Genomic DNA, 17,324 nt, shown 5'->3' on the forward strand with positions numbered 1-17,324 from the left:
AGTCCAGTTTGAAATCAGAGTGCTTTAAGCCATTTTCTCCTGTTTCTGAAATTCGGCTCCTGAGAAACAACCCTCAGATTTTCTCACTTTGATCAAAATATTGTCACACATATGGATTAACTCTTTAGTGTCTGACTCATCTCAGCCCAGTCTCAGCTGAATAATATTTCTATAAGAAAAGTATGAGATCTCATCATTTTTCTTATGCAGCTCTGTTCTAGATCACAGAACTCTCTCAGCAGTCTGTCAGTGCAGAAGGAGAACTCACACTTTTCTCCTTCATCACCAGAACCGCTCACAGTGAAATGCTGATGTTAATCTCCTCTTTTCTCCTAAGAGGGTTTAGGAGAAACAAAGCAGAAATCATTGATCTGTCATTAATATAATATTGAGATATCCTTTATTTATCTGAGACAATCTTAAGAAATATTTTTTTTTCCTCTGGGTCCAGCCGACACTTGGCATTGCACATTTTGATCTTAGGCTTGTGTGCAGCTACTTGGGCATGGAAACCCATTTCATGAAGATCCCGACACAGTTCATGTGCTGATGTTGCTTTCAGAGGCAGTTCGGAACTGGTAGTGAGTGATGAAACAGAGGACATGTGGTTTATACTCGCTACACAGCAGACCGCAGTAGTGTGGTCTGTCACTGTGTGGCTGAGCTGTTGTTGCTCCTAGATGCTTCCATTTCACTATAATAGCACTTACAGCTGACTGGGGCAGATCTAACAGGACGAAATTTCACAAACTGACTTGTGGCAAAAGTGGAATCCTGTGACAGTGTCACGTTTAAAGTCACTGAGCTCTTCAGTATGACCCATTCTACTGCCACTGTTTGTCTATGGAGATACACTTAGCAATGGTTGTGACTGCAACACCTAAACTTAGTAATTAGGAGGGGTGTCCACATACTTTTGGCAATATAGTCAGTATGGTGAGTGGACCTGATAAAACGTAGATAGGTAGAAATACCTTAAAAAGTGACCAGTGTATGTTACTGAAGGACTGTCTACGTGCCGTTGAACAGCACGCAATTCGAGGATTTATACAATAGTGAATTATAATGCAGTAAAATATTATTCTTAACTATTCATTTTAAATCACTTAAAAGCCACTTTACTTCCTCTCCACCCCCTGCTCGCTGTCTGTGCTATGTGGCCAATCGTGAATACAGCCCGTGGTTGTGAAGGCAGTGGCTCTGCTTGTGGAAGGGTGGGAAGAAGAGGACGGCTGGCCAGGCTGTGTTTATGGGGGGAGGCTGTATATAACTAACTTCAGCTAACTTTTAATCGAAAGGCTTGCCGCACTTCTGCACGTACACGTTATCCTGGGAGTATAGTAGCGGAGAGCGGCGACCCAAGATGAAGGCTGAAACGCTAACCCTTCTGTTAGGGCTGTTGGGTTTGACTGCATTTTCCTCGCTACGCTGTGAGCCGAAGGGATCCATTCCTGAAGGTAAGGCAGATTTACTGCAGCTAAACTGCTCCAAACGTAGCTTTAGATAGCTTCGAGCTAACGAAACGACACTGTGCTCTTGATTTTGGCTGAAATAAACAGTCTTACGCTGTTATGAGGTTCACTTGCTGTGGTGACAGTCTGAATAAAAGTTGTGCTACCGACTGTCGACCGTTTCCAGGCCGCTGACGTGGAGGCTGCATGCCGATGTGTAGCGGCGATTTCACTTCGAGTCCGGCTCTGCAAACACGTTAGCTTTTCCCTGTCGTTTGATAAACCCCAGTATGCAGATAACGTTAGAACGTATTACTGATGAATACATTCCGTTAAATCACTCAATTTCGGTTAATGCAGAAAGAGTGTCTTACATTGAGTGAAATATCCACGGCAAATCACGGGCTTTCTGGCATGTTCCATAATTTTTACGTTAGCTTTTTTGCCGTTACTTTTTCGTCTTGATGAGCGAAGAGTACGTTAGCGTTAACGTTATTACATATTTAGTGAATATATTTGAAGCAAAACATGGGTTTCTGCTTCATTTGGTCTGTTTTTCTGCTTAATTTGGTCTATTCTTTACATTTTCGTCTTGACAGAAAGAATATCGTTATCTCATAGTGAGATAATAGTGAATGGTCTGAGGTAAATCGCCGTCTTTCTGGCTTATTTTAGCATTTGGGCTAACGTTTTCGTCTTAATAGAGAAAGAAAATCTCGTGTTTAGTGGGTTATCTGAGGGAAAAATCAGTTCTGGTTTTTGTTAGCATTATAGGCTATTCTTTCGTAACTTTAATGCCTTACAGTGTCTCGTTTAGTGAAATATCTTAAGCAAGACATTGGCTTTCGGGTTCATCCTTATATTTTGCAACCCTGAATAAGAATATGAAGCTAATGCAGACACCAGAGTTTCTGCGATGTAGTAAGATCCGCTTTCCTTCTCGGTGCTCTTTCCTTTTTGAAGACGTGAGAGCTGCAAAAATACGACTAATGCAGATTTTGCATGCAAAGCCAGTGAATGTAGATGCTTTTGCACTAGCTACAACAAATAGGTTGTTTATTTGCTTATTTGTGCCAAGCAACCTGGCGGTTTTTTGGAGGAAACCGGTCCAATTGCCAAGTAAAAAGTGGGGATGTGTGGTGTCCCCATTACGCACACTCTGTAAAGCACGTAGGCTGATGGGCTGTCTGACCCAAAGTTTCATCCCAGGATGGGACAATGAAGCTCTTCATAACCACTGCTGTTCTTGTAGTTCAGAAATGTAATAAAAAAGGCTCATAGAAGGATTTACTTAAAAGCCACACTAAAAAAAGATAGAAAGATGAAGTGAATAATAGAGGTCTTCAGCCGTACAGCTATTTAGCCACTGTAACACTGATACTCATTTTGTGCTTTTTTCCTCCCACAGGGAAACTTCTTGTATTGACTGTAGCTACGAAAGAAACCGATGGATTCAAGAGGTTCATGAGATCTGCACGACATTTTAATTACACGGTTAAGGTACAGAAAATCTTAAACTTATGTTCAATGTTCCTTCAGCTTAAAGACAGTGGACAAGTTATTAAAGCCTGCCATCATCCTTAACCAGAGTGGCAGTTCATTCCTTTAACAATGAATATTGTTTTGTCTCTCTAAAACCATGCACATATTTGGTAGAAGCTTCTTTTTATGTCTTTTTACAGGTGTTTATTAATCTCTCCTTTTTTCCATTTTCCAGGTTCTTGGGAGAGGTGAGAAATGGAGCGGTGGGGATTACATGTCAACACCGGGAGGTGGACAGAAAGTACGTCTGCTGAAATCCGCCTTGGCCGACATAAAGGAGGAGGACAAGATCATTCTCTTCATTGACAGGTGGCTACTGTTTAGTATCACTAAATGTTTTTTTTTTGTTTTTATGGTGATGATACATACGTTTATCTATTAAAGCTATACTCAGCAGTTTAATAAACTCAATTTATTGTCTGTAGCTACGATGTGATCTTCTCCTCGGGTCCAAAAGAGCTGCTTAAGAAGTTCCAGCAGACTAAACACAAGGTGGTCTTCTCTGCTGAGACCCTGATTTGGCCAGATCGTCATCTGGAGGACAAGCACCCACATGTCAGAGAGGGGAAGAGGTTCCTTGGAGCGGGAGGCATGTGAACCAAAACAGCCATCCTCATAGTTTTGTAGCCATGAGCTCATTAGTTTATTGCCCATTAGTTTACTGCCCATTTATCTACTCAGCAGGATAGAAGATCAGTTTCATTCTCTTCTAAAGTCCTGTACCCTGACATTACATTTACATGCATATACGTTAACATGATCAAATCTGCTAATAGAATGTCTTCATGTTGATTAAGACCAATGTTTAGATTTAGAGAAAACATTAATTTTCTAAATTTGACTTTATCACATGGTTTAAAGCTGATGTAAGAAGCTAACAGCCTTACAGGCATTGGTTTTTCCATGTTTTATAGTTAATGATTATATCAGATGTTTGATGATGAGCACTACAGAGACGGGAAATCGTAAGACAAGGTCATGAGATTCTGCTAGCAGACTTGTTTCTTTTTCTGGTTCTAACAGTGGCTCTTCCTTTTCTCTATACAGGCTTCATTGGCTATGCTCCTAAACTTAAAAAGATGGTATCAGATTGGTCAGGTGAAGATAATGACAGTGATCAGCTTTTTTACACCAAATTATACATCAACCCAGAGAAAAGGGTGAGTACTTATTCACGATCGTTCAAGTTTATTCCCTATGTTGTTTAAAGGCAAAGATTTGTTGGCACTTGGTTTGCCAATTATATGACCATGTTGACATTCCTGTCTATTTTTTAATGAGGCATTGGTGTAGTGTTGTGAAGTTTTCTTCCCTCTCATTTTCTCTGTAGAAATCTATAAATATAACTCTGGACAGCAAGTGCAGATTGTTCCAGAACCTCCATGGAGCACTTGGTGAGTGTGTCATTTTGTGTTCCTTCTACTGTGTAGAGAGAGCAGAATTTCACTACAGAATCTCAGAGGCCTGAGCTTTTATCAGGGAATCAAAGTTACTGACATCAGCTTGCTATTCCATTAAGCTTTCTTTATTCCAGGAACTTTAAAGTGCAGCATCAGTGCCATTATTGCACCCTATAAAAACCCATGTAGTGAACCCTGTTGAGAGGATCTGGGGAAAAAAAACTTCCAGCTCTCCGGAAACTTCCCTTTTAATGAGAATTTAGCTTTGGTGTGTCTTTAATGGAAAGGTGGAGGGCTAAATTGATGATTACTCTCGTATGGGCCCTGGCATCTTATTTTCAGTGCAGGAGCCTCTTCCCTGCAGGGGCGCTAACTACACTGTTGGCTTTGGGCCAGGCTGCTGTGAGCCCTTATTTTTTTCCGGCCATCCCTACTTGCCTCGGGGACTGGAATGTAAGAGTCAACTGTAAGATGTGCTTGTGCACACGTAGGCCAGCTGGGGGAGTTAGGGGCTGCAGCTTTCTGCACTATATCCAGGTGTTGGACAAAGCTGCCTCAGTTGAGTGATAAAAGAACCCTGCTGGGTTCTCTGAAGAGCTGAGCTCTCTCACACTAACGCAACTGTGTTTAGTAAATGATGTATAGTTTTGGGGCTGGATTCACAAAAGCTTGCTAAAGGAAAAATTCATAAAGTATTCAAAAAAGGAATACTAAGGAACACTCTTAAATGCAGTTCACAAAAAGATAAAGTTCACAGATTTTATCTTAAGACAGTCTACATTTTTTCATTAGGAGGCCATTGGGTTATTTGTTATGTAGTCTTACCAATAACAGCTTATCACAGTCAAATGTATTTTGAGTAAGCTTTAGCCATGATTCGCTTAGTGCCTAAATGTAAAATGGAAATGAAGGGAACAGATGGCCAAAACTTTAGTAAACAGGAAGTGGATGTGATAATAGTGTAATAATGTGTGTAGTAAGCAAACATTAACTACAGAGTCTGAAAAGTTAAGTACAACTTTGTTAGTTGCAACACACCTACCTGCATGCTTCAGCAGAGTCAGAGTCTCTTGCCATTTTAGAGGCTTACCTTATCAACACTTTCTGTCAAGACAAATGCCAGGATTTTGTACGATTAAGAAAATATTGCCCTTTTTTTAAGAATAGCATTTTGAAGAATAGTAGTTTACCTTAACTTTTTTGAAGTCTAAAGTTTATATATATTATACATTTATATATATTATTTTATTATATATATTATTTTATTACTTAGGACTTTTGTGAATCTGACTCCTGGTCCATCAGCAAGTTAACAAATACAGAGAAGCTTTGTTTGAACATTCAGTTAAGCTTCTTGCTGTGTTCATTTTCTGATGGTATTTGTGATGGCCAGTGTTTGCTGTGGACGAATTCAAACAATTGCAATTGAACCACTATTGCCAAAAAGTTAAATAAAGTTCTATAAATATTTAAACTTTTAAGAAGTGGATCATTTGCACACTGTTCTTATGTTTTGCCAGTAGTTTAAAAATGCTTGAATCAAGTTCAGATGGTATTTTCAGGCACATAATAGAGATCTGTGTTCAGATAGCTGTAAAAAATAGGCAGGAAATAGTGTGGTATAAAGAGGTGTTCTCAGGTTTTCTAGGCCATTTAACAAAAAGATTCCAGCAGATTATAAAGTCACCTAGATAGCTGCTGTGAATATGGACATTAATTGCCTATTATTCTCATGAGCAGATGAAGTGGTGTTGAAGTTTGAGGACGGAAGGGTGCGGGCCAGAAACGTGTTGTATGACACTCTGCCTGTTATTGTGCATGGCAATGGGCCCACAAAGGTAGGCAGCTATTTCCTTACCTTTTTTATAAATGTGAGATCTAAAGACAGTACTTATATAAAAAAACAAACAAAATTAAACATATAAAGTGACCCTCTCATGAGTACCTTTTGTATATTGTTTTCAGCTTCAGATAAATTACCTTGGGAACTATATCCCAAAAGTGTGGACATTTGAGACTGGCTGCACAGTTTGCAACGAAGACATGCGTCCACTTTCAGGCCTCAAGGTGGGTTATACAAAATGACCAGTTATTTTAGTTTAGTTGTCATCTACTTGAACTAGATTTGCATTTAAATTGTCTGCTGCTGAACAAGGTATAAAAAGAGTGTGTTTATGTATAGGCCTGTGCGTTGTTTATGCATTGCTGTCTCATGCAGCTACAAATGTTTTAAGGGAAGGGAAAATTTCAGAAAAAGTCCACCAGTTAAATTTTGCCTGTGCCATTTGTTTATTAATTTAGTCCCACAGTGTTGTGTGCACTCAAAAACAGAAATGCTTGTGTAATCCGACTAATGTACATGAACAGATCTATGAATAAACACAGGTGCAGTACAAAATGGGCCTTGATGTGACTGCAGTATAACCTCAATGCATCTGAAATTATCAGTAGATTTAGTAGTAGATTTAAACCACAGGTTAAAAGGAAGTGAAATGGTGGAGCCCTTAATGAGCTCTAGACAAAGGAGAAAATTAAAATTCAGTGATACAGTGATGAAGCAGTGTTAATGAACAAAGTTGTTTCATCAAAAGATCCAACAAGGGTATAATTGTTGTCCACCTAAAAAAAACAAAAACAAAACAGAAATTAAAAAAAAAGAATTTGGGAAACAATAATATGGACATATGACTGCATCAAGACACATTTTACACTGTCACGTATACGTAAGTAAAACATTAGAAAGATAAAAACACACACACATTTTCTAAGCTGTTTATCCTTTTGGGTCGCAGGAAGATAAAAACACCATGGTCTAAATATAAAATATTAGCACAATTATTAAAACTGAACGTTCCTTGAACAGCTTTTTGTATGAAGGCTACAAAAAGGAGTTTAACGCTCCTTATAATGCAGGTTTGCTGTGGCTATTACTGTTTCATACATTTTACACAAATTTGAGAGTGAGAATACTCATCATGTTTGCATTTTACAGGCAAGTAGGAGTAGGATAGGGTAGTTTTTGACTAGTAATCCATGCATGTGTTTGGCCGTTAAGCTGAATGGTTATGTGCTCTTCATGTGAGAAAGCACAGTTCCAGCCCAGTGCAGCAAAGCACTTGTTAGTTGTAATGGTATATTAACGATGTTTATTGTGGAAAGTCATGATGATAATGATAAAAATACAGTTTACCATGCAGCTCTACTTGTATCTGTGCCTCCATCTAGCCACGGTGTCTGTTACCATGTGTTTGCCAGCATAAATTTTCACCAGGTTTTAAAAGACAGAGAAAAATCCATGCAAAACCGGCTGCTGATTGCCACACTTCCAGTGTTGCCATCCATTGTTTGATACTCCCACTAAATACATTTTGTGGTTTTCCATGCACATGGCCCATAAACTGTACATTTAGGCTTGTTTGCTAGTTTTGTACATAACACGTGGGCAGAATACCACTGGAAATTGCAAGGTGAGTTGGGAAGAACAGTTAATTTCAACACGAAGCTACACAATCTGAACGCTGATCTTCTTGTGACCTACAGGAAAGCGAGTATCCAGGGGTAGTCATTGGTGTCTTCATTCAGCAGCCCACTCCCTTCGTATCTGTGTTCTTTGAGCGCCTGCTCAATCTCCAGTACCCCAAAAATCGCCTCCAGCTCTTCATTTACAATCAGGTGAGACATTAGAGTACATCATTTCTAATCCTATTTTAAACAAACTTCTGGATTTGTGTTGTAACAGCTTGTTTGGAATAAAACAGCTAGGTTAATGAGAACATTGAGAAGCAGATAGAGTGCTTGCTACCCAGTTATTGTTTAAGACTTGGACAAATATTAGTCCAGTGATGCAAAGTGAGATACAATCAACTAGAGCAGTCCATGGTTGATATAGTATGTGCATGTATGTGACATTTCATCCATGAAAAACGGATGCCAGACCAGCCGCATTTGTATTTGTATAAAGTGACTCGTCTGGCATACATTTTTCTCTGTGAATCTAGGTAGACTGATTGGTTTACTCATGTTGTAAGGGTAAATGATGTACTGATTGGTTATTTTTTACAGGTGCTATCATTGTACAGTGAGCTGTGTGTTTAGCTCTGCATTGATTGTCTGATAGGAGTGGTTTCCCATGAGAGCTTGGCCAACATTCTCCTCTCAACCTCTGTCTTTACTGAGCCCAATCTGAGCCTTAGGACTGAGTCAGCCCTCTTAAAGATGTTGTTATTATTACTAATGGATAATTATTGTAAGAATGTATTAAAGTATAACAATGTACTTTTGTAATATCTTTTCCAGGAGCCACACCATGACCAGCACATCCGTTCATTTCTAGAGAGCCATGAAGCAGACTACCAGAATGTGAAGCTGATTGGTCCAGATGAGGGTGTAGATCCTATAACATCACGCAGTCTGGGCTTGTGAGTTTTTAACGGTTAAATATCACAGATTTTAGGGATGGTAAAGTACAAATTCACGTAAGTGATACTTAAACAATCATCTATTTTTTACCTATTTGATTTACTGAACGTCTCAACTTAATTGTTTTTCCTCTGTGTACTAAGCTTGGAATGTGAAGATAATTGTCTTTCTGTTTTCCTGGCAGTGACATGTGTCGAGATGACATTGACTGTGAATACTTCTTCAGTGTGGATGTAGAAGTGGTCTTGAAGAATGACGAAACGCTTAAGATACTAATTGAGCTTAACAAGTAAGCGAGATCTTTTCTTTTTTGTGATGGATCTACTGTTAAAAATTTAAGGTAGATGCTTATAGACATCAGTCGAATTTATACCTTTTTTCCATTAAAGTCACATGCATTTTTAATGTACTGTCATCATGGTAAGTACTGGGAATTTTAATTGAATAGGCTGTATTTCTAAACAGGAAATTGCTCCAACTGGTGTCCAGTTTGTAGTACTACAACAAAAAGGATTTTATAAAACAGGACTGTGCCACTAAAGCATAGACTTCATAGGCATGTGTAAACTTGATGCCATAAAATCGCCTCTCTTATTTCACATTTCTCAGGCCATTCATAGCACCAATGATGACCAAGCCTGGCCGGCTGTGGACTAATTTCTGGGGAGCCCTCAGTGCAGATGGGTACTATGCCAGGTCAGAGGACTATGTGGATATTGTCCAGGGACGCAGAGTGTAAGTCACAGTTGAATCTATTTACTTTTTTTCTGCATCACTTGGAAGTGTCAAAATGCTTTGTAGATAGAAAGAGATCAACACATACACATCTCTATACTGCAATCAATATGGTTGTTTAGGTGCCCCTCGGGCACGAGTACTATGTTAACCATGGTAGTTGAGAGTAAGGCTGCATTAGTACTTGAGTCTAGACTTGAGATGTTTTCTTAACATCTCAGACTTGTCTTGGGCTTGGTAGTATATGTACTCTGACTTGTCTCGTTCTCGAATATCGGTCTCACCAGATTAATTTTCCGGTCCCAACCAAATCCAGCTACTGTTTAAAAAATTATTTTACTTTGTATAAAGGCTGAGCTATACTGTCACAGCAGAAACTCGAAAATCGCCTCTATTGCACCTCTATTTCTATTTCTGTATCTGAAAATTGTTCAGAACCCGATTCATTTTGTCCTGTGTACATTTTTCTCCAGAATATCACTGGATCCTCTGAATTACCAGGTTGTTAAAGAGTTGTAGTACTAATATTGCTACAAGCAAGCTGAAGCTACTGCGCATCAGTTTGATGTCACTAAGCTACACGAAAGTAAGGCAGGCTATGGCGGTGCTCTGACGAGTTGTCCTGCCTTATTGAAATGTCCTACAGTAGTGCATATTTATAGGTATGCCCGTAAATAAAACCTGGCAGTAAAGTGTTGCACAGAGGTGAAATATTTCACAAGTTTTCTCTGCTGTACTGTATTATGTTGTACTTAAAAGTGCAGATGATTCAAGCAGATAAAAGGACAGACATGTCAGATGGATGGCATTATTGATTGGAACATTTCGTTTTGCTTATTTAAAGACTTTAGTTTGATTTTCATTTCTGTCAGAAGGAAATGATCAATTATTACTTAAAACAGCCAAATAAATGAATTGACAAAAACACACAGTCTGTTGTTTTAATTACGTGTTCATGATATTTCATAATACAGGCGTTGGGTGAATTCGATTTGAGTGAAGACTACTTGCATTCATTCAGAGAATTGAGAATGGGTACTGGTTGTTTCAAGTCTCGAGTCACTGTCAGTCTTTACATCAGTGCAGAACTAGGGTATGCATATTAAGACAACTATTCATCAGTATGCAAGGATTAATGCATGTACCAAAAAAGGGGTGTGACTAAATCATGTGCTGAGAAAGCTGAAAGCACCAGTGCAAACAGTGGAAAAGTGGAAAAAAGTCATATATATATATATATATATATATATATATATATATATATATATATATATATATATATATATCACAATCACAATATCACAATCACAATATAATCACAATACAGTATTATACCATATGGTATAATACTGTATTGTGATTATATTGTGATTATATTGCTGCATATTGTGTTTGGGCAAACATGAATGTGACACTGTTAAAGACTCGAATGTATTATTTTGACCAAACTTGTTTATGTATGTTGGATGCTATGAAGTCCTTGATTTATCCACACACCCACAGAAATGCACAGGGACATTTGAGAATTAGTCAGGATGCCCACATCAAACAATAAAATATTTAGATATTTTTCTTGATGGCTTTTTCACATATCGCAAGCCTTTTTGATCTCACTACTGTAACCTGTAATGTTGCAATAACAATTAACAAACAATATATTGTGCAGCCCTATTGTATCATGTTTTTGTTAAGTTTGACTGCTAAAATATTTTTCTGGTTCCTCTCCAGGGGGATATGGAATGTTCCGTATGTATCTCAGGTGTATCTGGTAAGTGCAGACGTTCTGAGGAGTGAACTAAAAGCCGATGACCTCTTCCATTCTGCTACACTCGACCCAGATATGGCCTTCTGCTCCAAAGTGCGAGACCAGGTCAGTGGAACTGCTGACTGAAAAAAGAATTCTCTAAATCTATAGCCAGTTTAGTAAAATAGGTCTCTTTCTTGTTGTGTGGCGGTACTTTGGTGGGGTAAGAACCGCATACTAGTTCTATGATGCATATGAAGTCAAATATTTCATTTCTCACTCTGTAGATGATATAAGCACATGATACAGCTGGGATTTGATGCTAAATCCCAGTGATAGGCCAAGGCATTGTCCTGCTATATGGTCCCTTTATTGAGTGTGTTACCCGCTGACCAGTTGTTAATAATTATGTATAATGTGCAGTTAACAAAGTACAGCCTACAGCTTCATAAGCATTTATGCTAGATCAGTAGCATTTATATATAAAGTATGTACCTAGATAGTTATTTCCAGCAATCAGTGACACAGCATCTGAGATTAATATATAGCAATTTAATATATCCAGTATATAAGGAAATTAATATGCAAAGAATCCAGAAATTTAAAACAGAGTAACTGACTATTTCTTAATTCATGTCAAATTTTTTTTCTTTAAGGGAGTTTTCATGTTTGTAACAAACATGCATACATTTGGCCGAGTCCTAAATGCAGAAAACTACCAGACGAATCACCTGCACAACGATCTTTGGCAGATCTTTGAAAACCCTTTGGTATGAAGAAAAGCTACATATGCCAAATAGATAATTGCAACTGTTTTATGACTTTCTTTACTGTTAACCTGTTACTTTGTTCTTTTGTAATAGGACTGGGAAGAGCGATACATTCATGAGAATTACTCAAAAATTATGAAGGACAATATAGTAGAAACTGTAAGTACTGGCTTTAACAATTTGATTAATCAAATTATGGTTGGAGTAATGTTTTTGTAAATTTTTGTGTTTTTAGAGTTTGAAATTTGTTTGCCAAACCAGTTTTAGCCAAGTAAAAATACTGCTCTTTAAAAAAAGGCTGGATAAGACTGTTTAAAAGAGTAACATGTATTAACATGTTTTCACACAGCCATGTCCTGATGTATACTGGTTCCCTGTTTTCACTGAAGTAGCCTGCAAACATCTTATTGAAGAAATGGAAAATTTTGGCCAATGGTCAGGAGGTGGCAATGTGGTATGTATTTAAGACACATTTGTCCTAAAGCTGAATCGTGACCAATGTTAGATCTCTTGGAACTGACAACAGCTATGTCTGCCAGTGTTTAGATTCTTTCTTTCACTTTGATGGCCAAAATGTTCTTCTGAATATTTGCCTACAAACATCAAGGCCCTAGAATTAATCTTGGTAATTGATCAATGTATATTGATTAAGAAAAGATACCATTGTATCTGCAAATCAACCTGTTGGTCGCAGAATGACTTTACATATTACATTTTTCTTTCAGCATGCTTTTTGTTTCTTTTTATGTCTTGTAGGACACTAGAATCCAGGGTGGATATGAAAATGTTCCCACAATTGATATTCACATGAATCAGATAAACTTTGAAAAAGAGTGGCACAAATTCCTCTTGGAGTATGTTGCGCCTGTCACAGAGAAAATGTTTCCTGGGTACTACACAAGGGTAAGCCCCCTTTACTTGAGCATTCTTTTAGAAGACAGAATATTTGCTTCTGTTGAGTATATTTTCTCAATTTGTTGTTTCTCACACCATAATGTAGATATTTTCTAAAATCTGCTTTGGATAAATTGGCCCTTATATATCAAACTTGCTCTAAAAGTTAATATCTCTTGCAGTATGCGTGTATGAAAATTACCAACAGTTTTTATATTCTTACGTTTGACCTTTTGTCATTTTTGGATGATCAAACACTCGTTTAGTCATAGTGCGAGCAAATTTGAGCATAATAGTTTAACAGCCTTAAAATATTTGATTTGTAGTTAAATAAATAAAGTAATTAGAAATGTCATCAGTACTATCAGTAATAACTAGGGCTTTGAAAATTTTGTAGCCAATACCGATTTTAAGGGGCTAAAAATTCTGATAATCGAGCACATTAGCCAGCATAAGTTTACATATATATTTTAGATTTTTATACTTCCATAGTTTTAGTTAAGTACTAAATTTAGTTTAGTCTGTATTGTTGTTGTGTAGCTAAAGAAAGAGACACATATTTGCAGTTGTTACACTTCTAGAAGACCACAGTGCAGTGCTTGCATGTAAAAAAAAGGAGTATATCTCACTAGCTGGGAGATTTTTTCATGAAGAACAAGCAGTGGCTCATGAACTTGCTGAAAGCTTTCCTTTCATTGGCTCGGTATCACAGCACCTGCGTGAGTCATGGTGTGTTTAATTAAATTGTATGTGTTAGATTATGTTTTTGAGGCTAAATTGGGATTTGGCATTTGAATATGCATTCAAAATTTTTTTTTTGTACATGGGGTTACAAAACAAAGTACAAATAGAGTACAGTTTTATGCTATAAAACATTTGTAATATCATACTGACTTACAGTTTGACAAAAAATAAATCAGAAATGAATGCATTAATTTTATACTGCTGTATTGCAAAAGTGTTGTATTTTAGTGTAAAGATCGTCACAACCCTACTGGCATTCACTTATTCAGAGACAGAAAAACAAAGACGTCTGAACATTGAGGTGACACTGTTTGGAGGTTGCTAAGTAGTTTGTTATTAAACCTAAAAAATCATAGTTCCGTTAGATTTGACTCACCTGCATCTCTTTTCTCATTAGTGTACCTCCTACCTCAACTTTGTAGTGAGGTATAAACCTGACGAGCAGCCCTCACTCGCCCCACATCATGACGCGTCCACTTTTACTATTAACATAGCTCTCAACAGCAGAGACATTGACTATCAGGTAAATGGGTGCTCAGCTCGAAGGTGAAGCTTCAGAAAAAAAGACCAAAGATGCTGTGGCAGCGCTACTGATGCAGGGGGTCTGCCTTATTTCTCTTCTTTTCTCCCCTCGCCCACCTTCTCGCAGGATGCCTGATGTTCTTGTGTCTTGATCGTGAATGCTGCATGACCTCCTTGCCTCTCTTTGTGTCTTTTCTCTTCTTGCAGGCTCAATTTGATTTGGCATTTGTAGTTAGATATAAGCCCGATGAACAGCCCTTTTTAAGGCCTCATCATGATGCATCTACATTTACTATAAATATCGCTCTCAATCAAGTCGGGATTGACTTTGAGGTGAGTGTTTCGACTGGCTGCTGTTTTGGATTTAGCAGTTTTCTTGTGCCGTCGACCTTATTGTTTGGTTCTCTTGCTGTGACCGAATGTTGATTTTAGTTGATAGCATGTACACTGTTTATCAAACATTAAGAGACAATTGTTTAATTTTTTTAATAAACTAATATATTGTCTTTGGTAGAGTGCAGGAACCACTGATTTTTTTTTTTTTACAGTGGAGGTGATGGGAACCAGGGGTCTATAATGCAAAAGTAGCTGTTTTATTTACTCTTCAAAACAACCAGTGAACCTACTAGTCTTCTGGATTTTTTGTACCATTTTGATATCTGTAATATAGCAGTAAAATGGGATTTTTTTTGTGCCGTTACAACACCCTGCCACCCTGCTTGTACGTCTCTGACATTAATATTATTTAAAAAATGTGTTTTAGGCCAATACCATGTCTCAAGCATCAGGCAGTGAATGCATAACCATTTTGTGTACTAACTTTATGTGAGGTAGCTTTTATGAGGCACTAAGCTCTTAAGATGTGTGGTTCCCATCACCACCCCTGTGAACAAGTCTGACTGTTTTCACATCACGCCATTCTGAATGACTTTGTTTACATCTTAACCATTTAATTATGCAGGAATTTTGAAATACTGGTGGAGATCCCCTAATATAATTTTTAAAATGCTAAAGAATTATAAAAAAAATTGCATATTGCATCCTTAGAAAAGCCTGTGTTGTGATGATGATTAGCAAGCAATATATTATGCAGCCTTAATGTGTAGTGTAAGACAATAAACCTGATGAAAATGCAGGATGCTTGTAGTACGTTTTAATGAAGAAGCTATAACAAAAAAACAAACAGAACATCGATGTATATTGATAGAATGAGTCCACCTTGTAGATTAGTGTAACTGCTGAGCAAACACTTCATCCAGCAATGCTGCATGTTTAGGCTCGTGACTGGCCTTGGCAGCTTAAAAAAAATTTAACACTTTGTTCTGTGCTGGTGGCGTCATACGTATTTTCTCTGCTTCTTCATTTAGGGTTTAACAAGTACTTCTTGGCACATAGACTTACAATGGCTTCCATATGAAACATACATTTCTGTTTTTTGCATTGCTTCCATCTCTTCCTTTCCATGTTTGTAGGTTAAAACCTGTGTGGCTTGTAACTTACTGCTTTGAACATGTTCTGTCAATTAGTTAAGCATCCTGCATCAGTGAAACACAGAAATCACCTGGTTTGCTTTATAACTAGTGGTTTAAATGCTTAAATGCACAAATCACTACAAAGTTGGACCAGCTCATTATCAATACGAATTGTATGGCGGATAATGTTTGTTGCTGCAGGTTTTCATTGCAAAAAAACAGGAGCACACCTGATCAGTTGTTTAAAGACTGAGACTGATTTAACTGTTTAATCAAGTGAAATCAGGTGTGCTCTTCTTGGCTGGAATGAAAACCTGCACCCACACCAGCCCTTTGCACATTTGATGGATGCACAATTACTGCTTATTCACTCAGTTTAACATATTGGGAAAATGAAACACAAACTTTGACCAGGGAAACATTTTTGCACCATATAATTTGTTTGCCAGTTCAAGTATGAAACATATTTGTGTTTATAATGAACTAGTCCAAATTTATTTGTAAAAATTTGTGGGTATATATATATATATTGTATTGTATTGTATTTTATTTTCAAAATCTACACCTCTGAATGGCTATATACATTAATTTTGAAACAGGCATGCTTGCTTTAGGCAATACTGATACATCTGCATGTTGCCAATATATTGCTGGCTGGGGCTCTAATAAATATGGCCAGCCTGGGAAATGAGTGGACAGTCACAGCATAATGTTAAGCAGCTCTCGATTGATCAGTGCTTTTATGTCATTAATGTATGGTTTGTCAGCGAAGCTAAGAAACTAATTCTCATGCCTTCTCATCCGTTCTCCTGTTCAGGGCGGCGGCTGCCGATTTCTCAGGTACAACTGTTCCGTACGGGCCCCCAGGAAAGGCTGGGCTCTCATGCACCCAGGTCGTTTAACACACTACCACGAGGGCCTCCCCACCACAGCAGGCATCAGATACATCGCTGTCTCATTTGTGGACCCTTGAGTTGATCTCAAAAGGAGCTCCTTTACTTTAGTTAAAAAATACACGAAGGTTAGTATCTAATATGAGTGTTAAAGGAGGACCAGAGAGACAATCACTTTGACTTTATGTTGAAAATCACTGAAAGATTTGATAGAGTCTGTGCCTTACATTTCCATTATGTTTTAATGTTACAAACAAAACTGTAATTAGACGGCCATCTGTTGAACTCAGGCGTACTTTGAGAGCAGTTGAGGCAGATGCAGTGTGTACCTCCTTTTGAAAGAAATTCTGTTGTTTTTTATTTATTGATCCAGTTCCAAAGCAGTCATGCCAAAGTTTTTATATAGATATCAGTTATATGAACCGTTGCTTGGTCCTTGGCCACTGTTTTTTTTGTGTGATTTAGTCATGGATAACCGGATCATACATCAGGCTACTGTTGCTACTGTTCAGAAATGGGCTGATGTGTATTTTGGTCTTCAGTGCTCTCTTAAGTCATCCGTGGCATTTGTTTTTATTTTATAGTTTTGTGTTTATCTTATGGTTTTTGTCAATAAACGTTACTGTTTTGAGTACTTGGGGCTTTTTGTTGTCAATTTTTATATATGAAAATTTTCAAGATGATTTAAAACTGATATTTTTCACTTTGAGATGTACTAGATCATAATAGGAGAGTTAG

At 37.7% G+C, this 17,324-nt stretch overlaps 1 protein-coding gene across 2 annotated transcripts; it reads left to right on the forward strand.

Moving 5' to 3' along the window:
- The first annotated feature begins 1,153 nt into the window (after positions 1 to 1,153).
- On the forward strand, positions 1,154 to 17,220 carry plod1a (procollagen-lysine, 2-oxoglutarate 5-dioxygenase 1a). Of its 2 annotated transcripts, XM_036579024.1 has the most exons (19): positions 1,154 to 1,457; positions 2,860 to 2,951; positions 3,169 to 3,302; positions 3,419 to 3,582; positions 4,041 to 4,153; positions 4,324 to 4,387; positions 6,134 to 6,231; positions 6,359 to 6,460; positions 7,934 to 8,065; positions 8,690 to 8,811; positions 8,997 to 9,101; positions 9,422 to 9,547; positions 11,276 to 11,417; positions 11,948 to 12,061; positions 12,155 to 12,220; positions 12,411 to 12,515; positions 12,818 to 12,964; positions 14,429 to 14,554; positions 16,511 to 17,220. In XM_036579024.1, the coding sequence occupies exons 1-19, from the start codon at positions 1,364 to 1,366 to the stop codon at positions 16,664 to 16,666; spliced, it is 2,202 nt and encodes a 733-aa protein (XP_036434917.1). In that variant the 5' UTR covers positions 1,154 to 1,363; the 3' UTR covers positions 16,667 to 17,220. The 2 variants fall into 2 exon arrangements, with proteins under 2 accessions (XP_036434917.1, XP_036434918.1); XM_036579025.1 differs by lacking the exons at positions 14,429 to 14,554; positions 16,511 to 17,220 and adding an exon at positions 14,097 to 14,264.
- The last annotated feature ends 104 nt before the right edge of the window (positions 17,221 to 17,324 follow it).

Source organism: Colossoma macropomum, unplaced genomic scaffold (assembly GCF_904425465.1).
Source record: "Colossoma macropomum unplaced genomic scaffold, Colossoma_macropomum, whole genome shotgun sequence".
Lineage (NCBI taxonomy): Eukaryota > Metazoa > Chordata > Actinopteri > Characiformes > Serrasalmidae > Colossoma > Colossoma macropomum.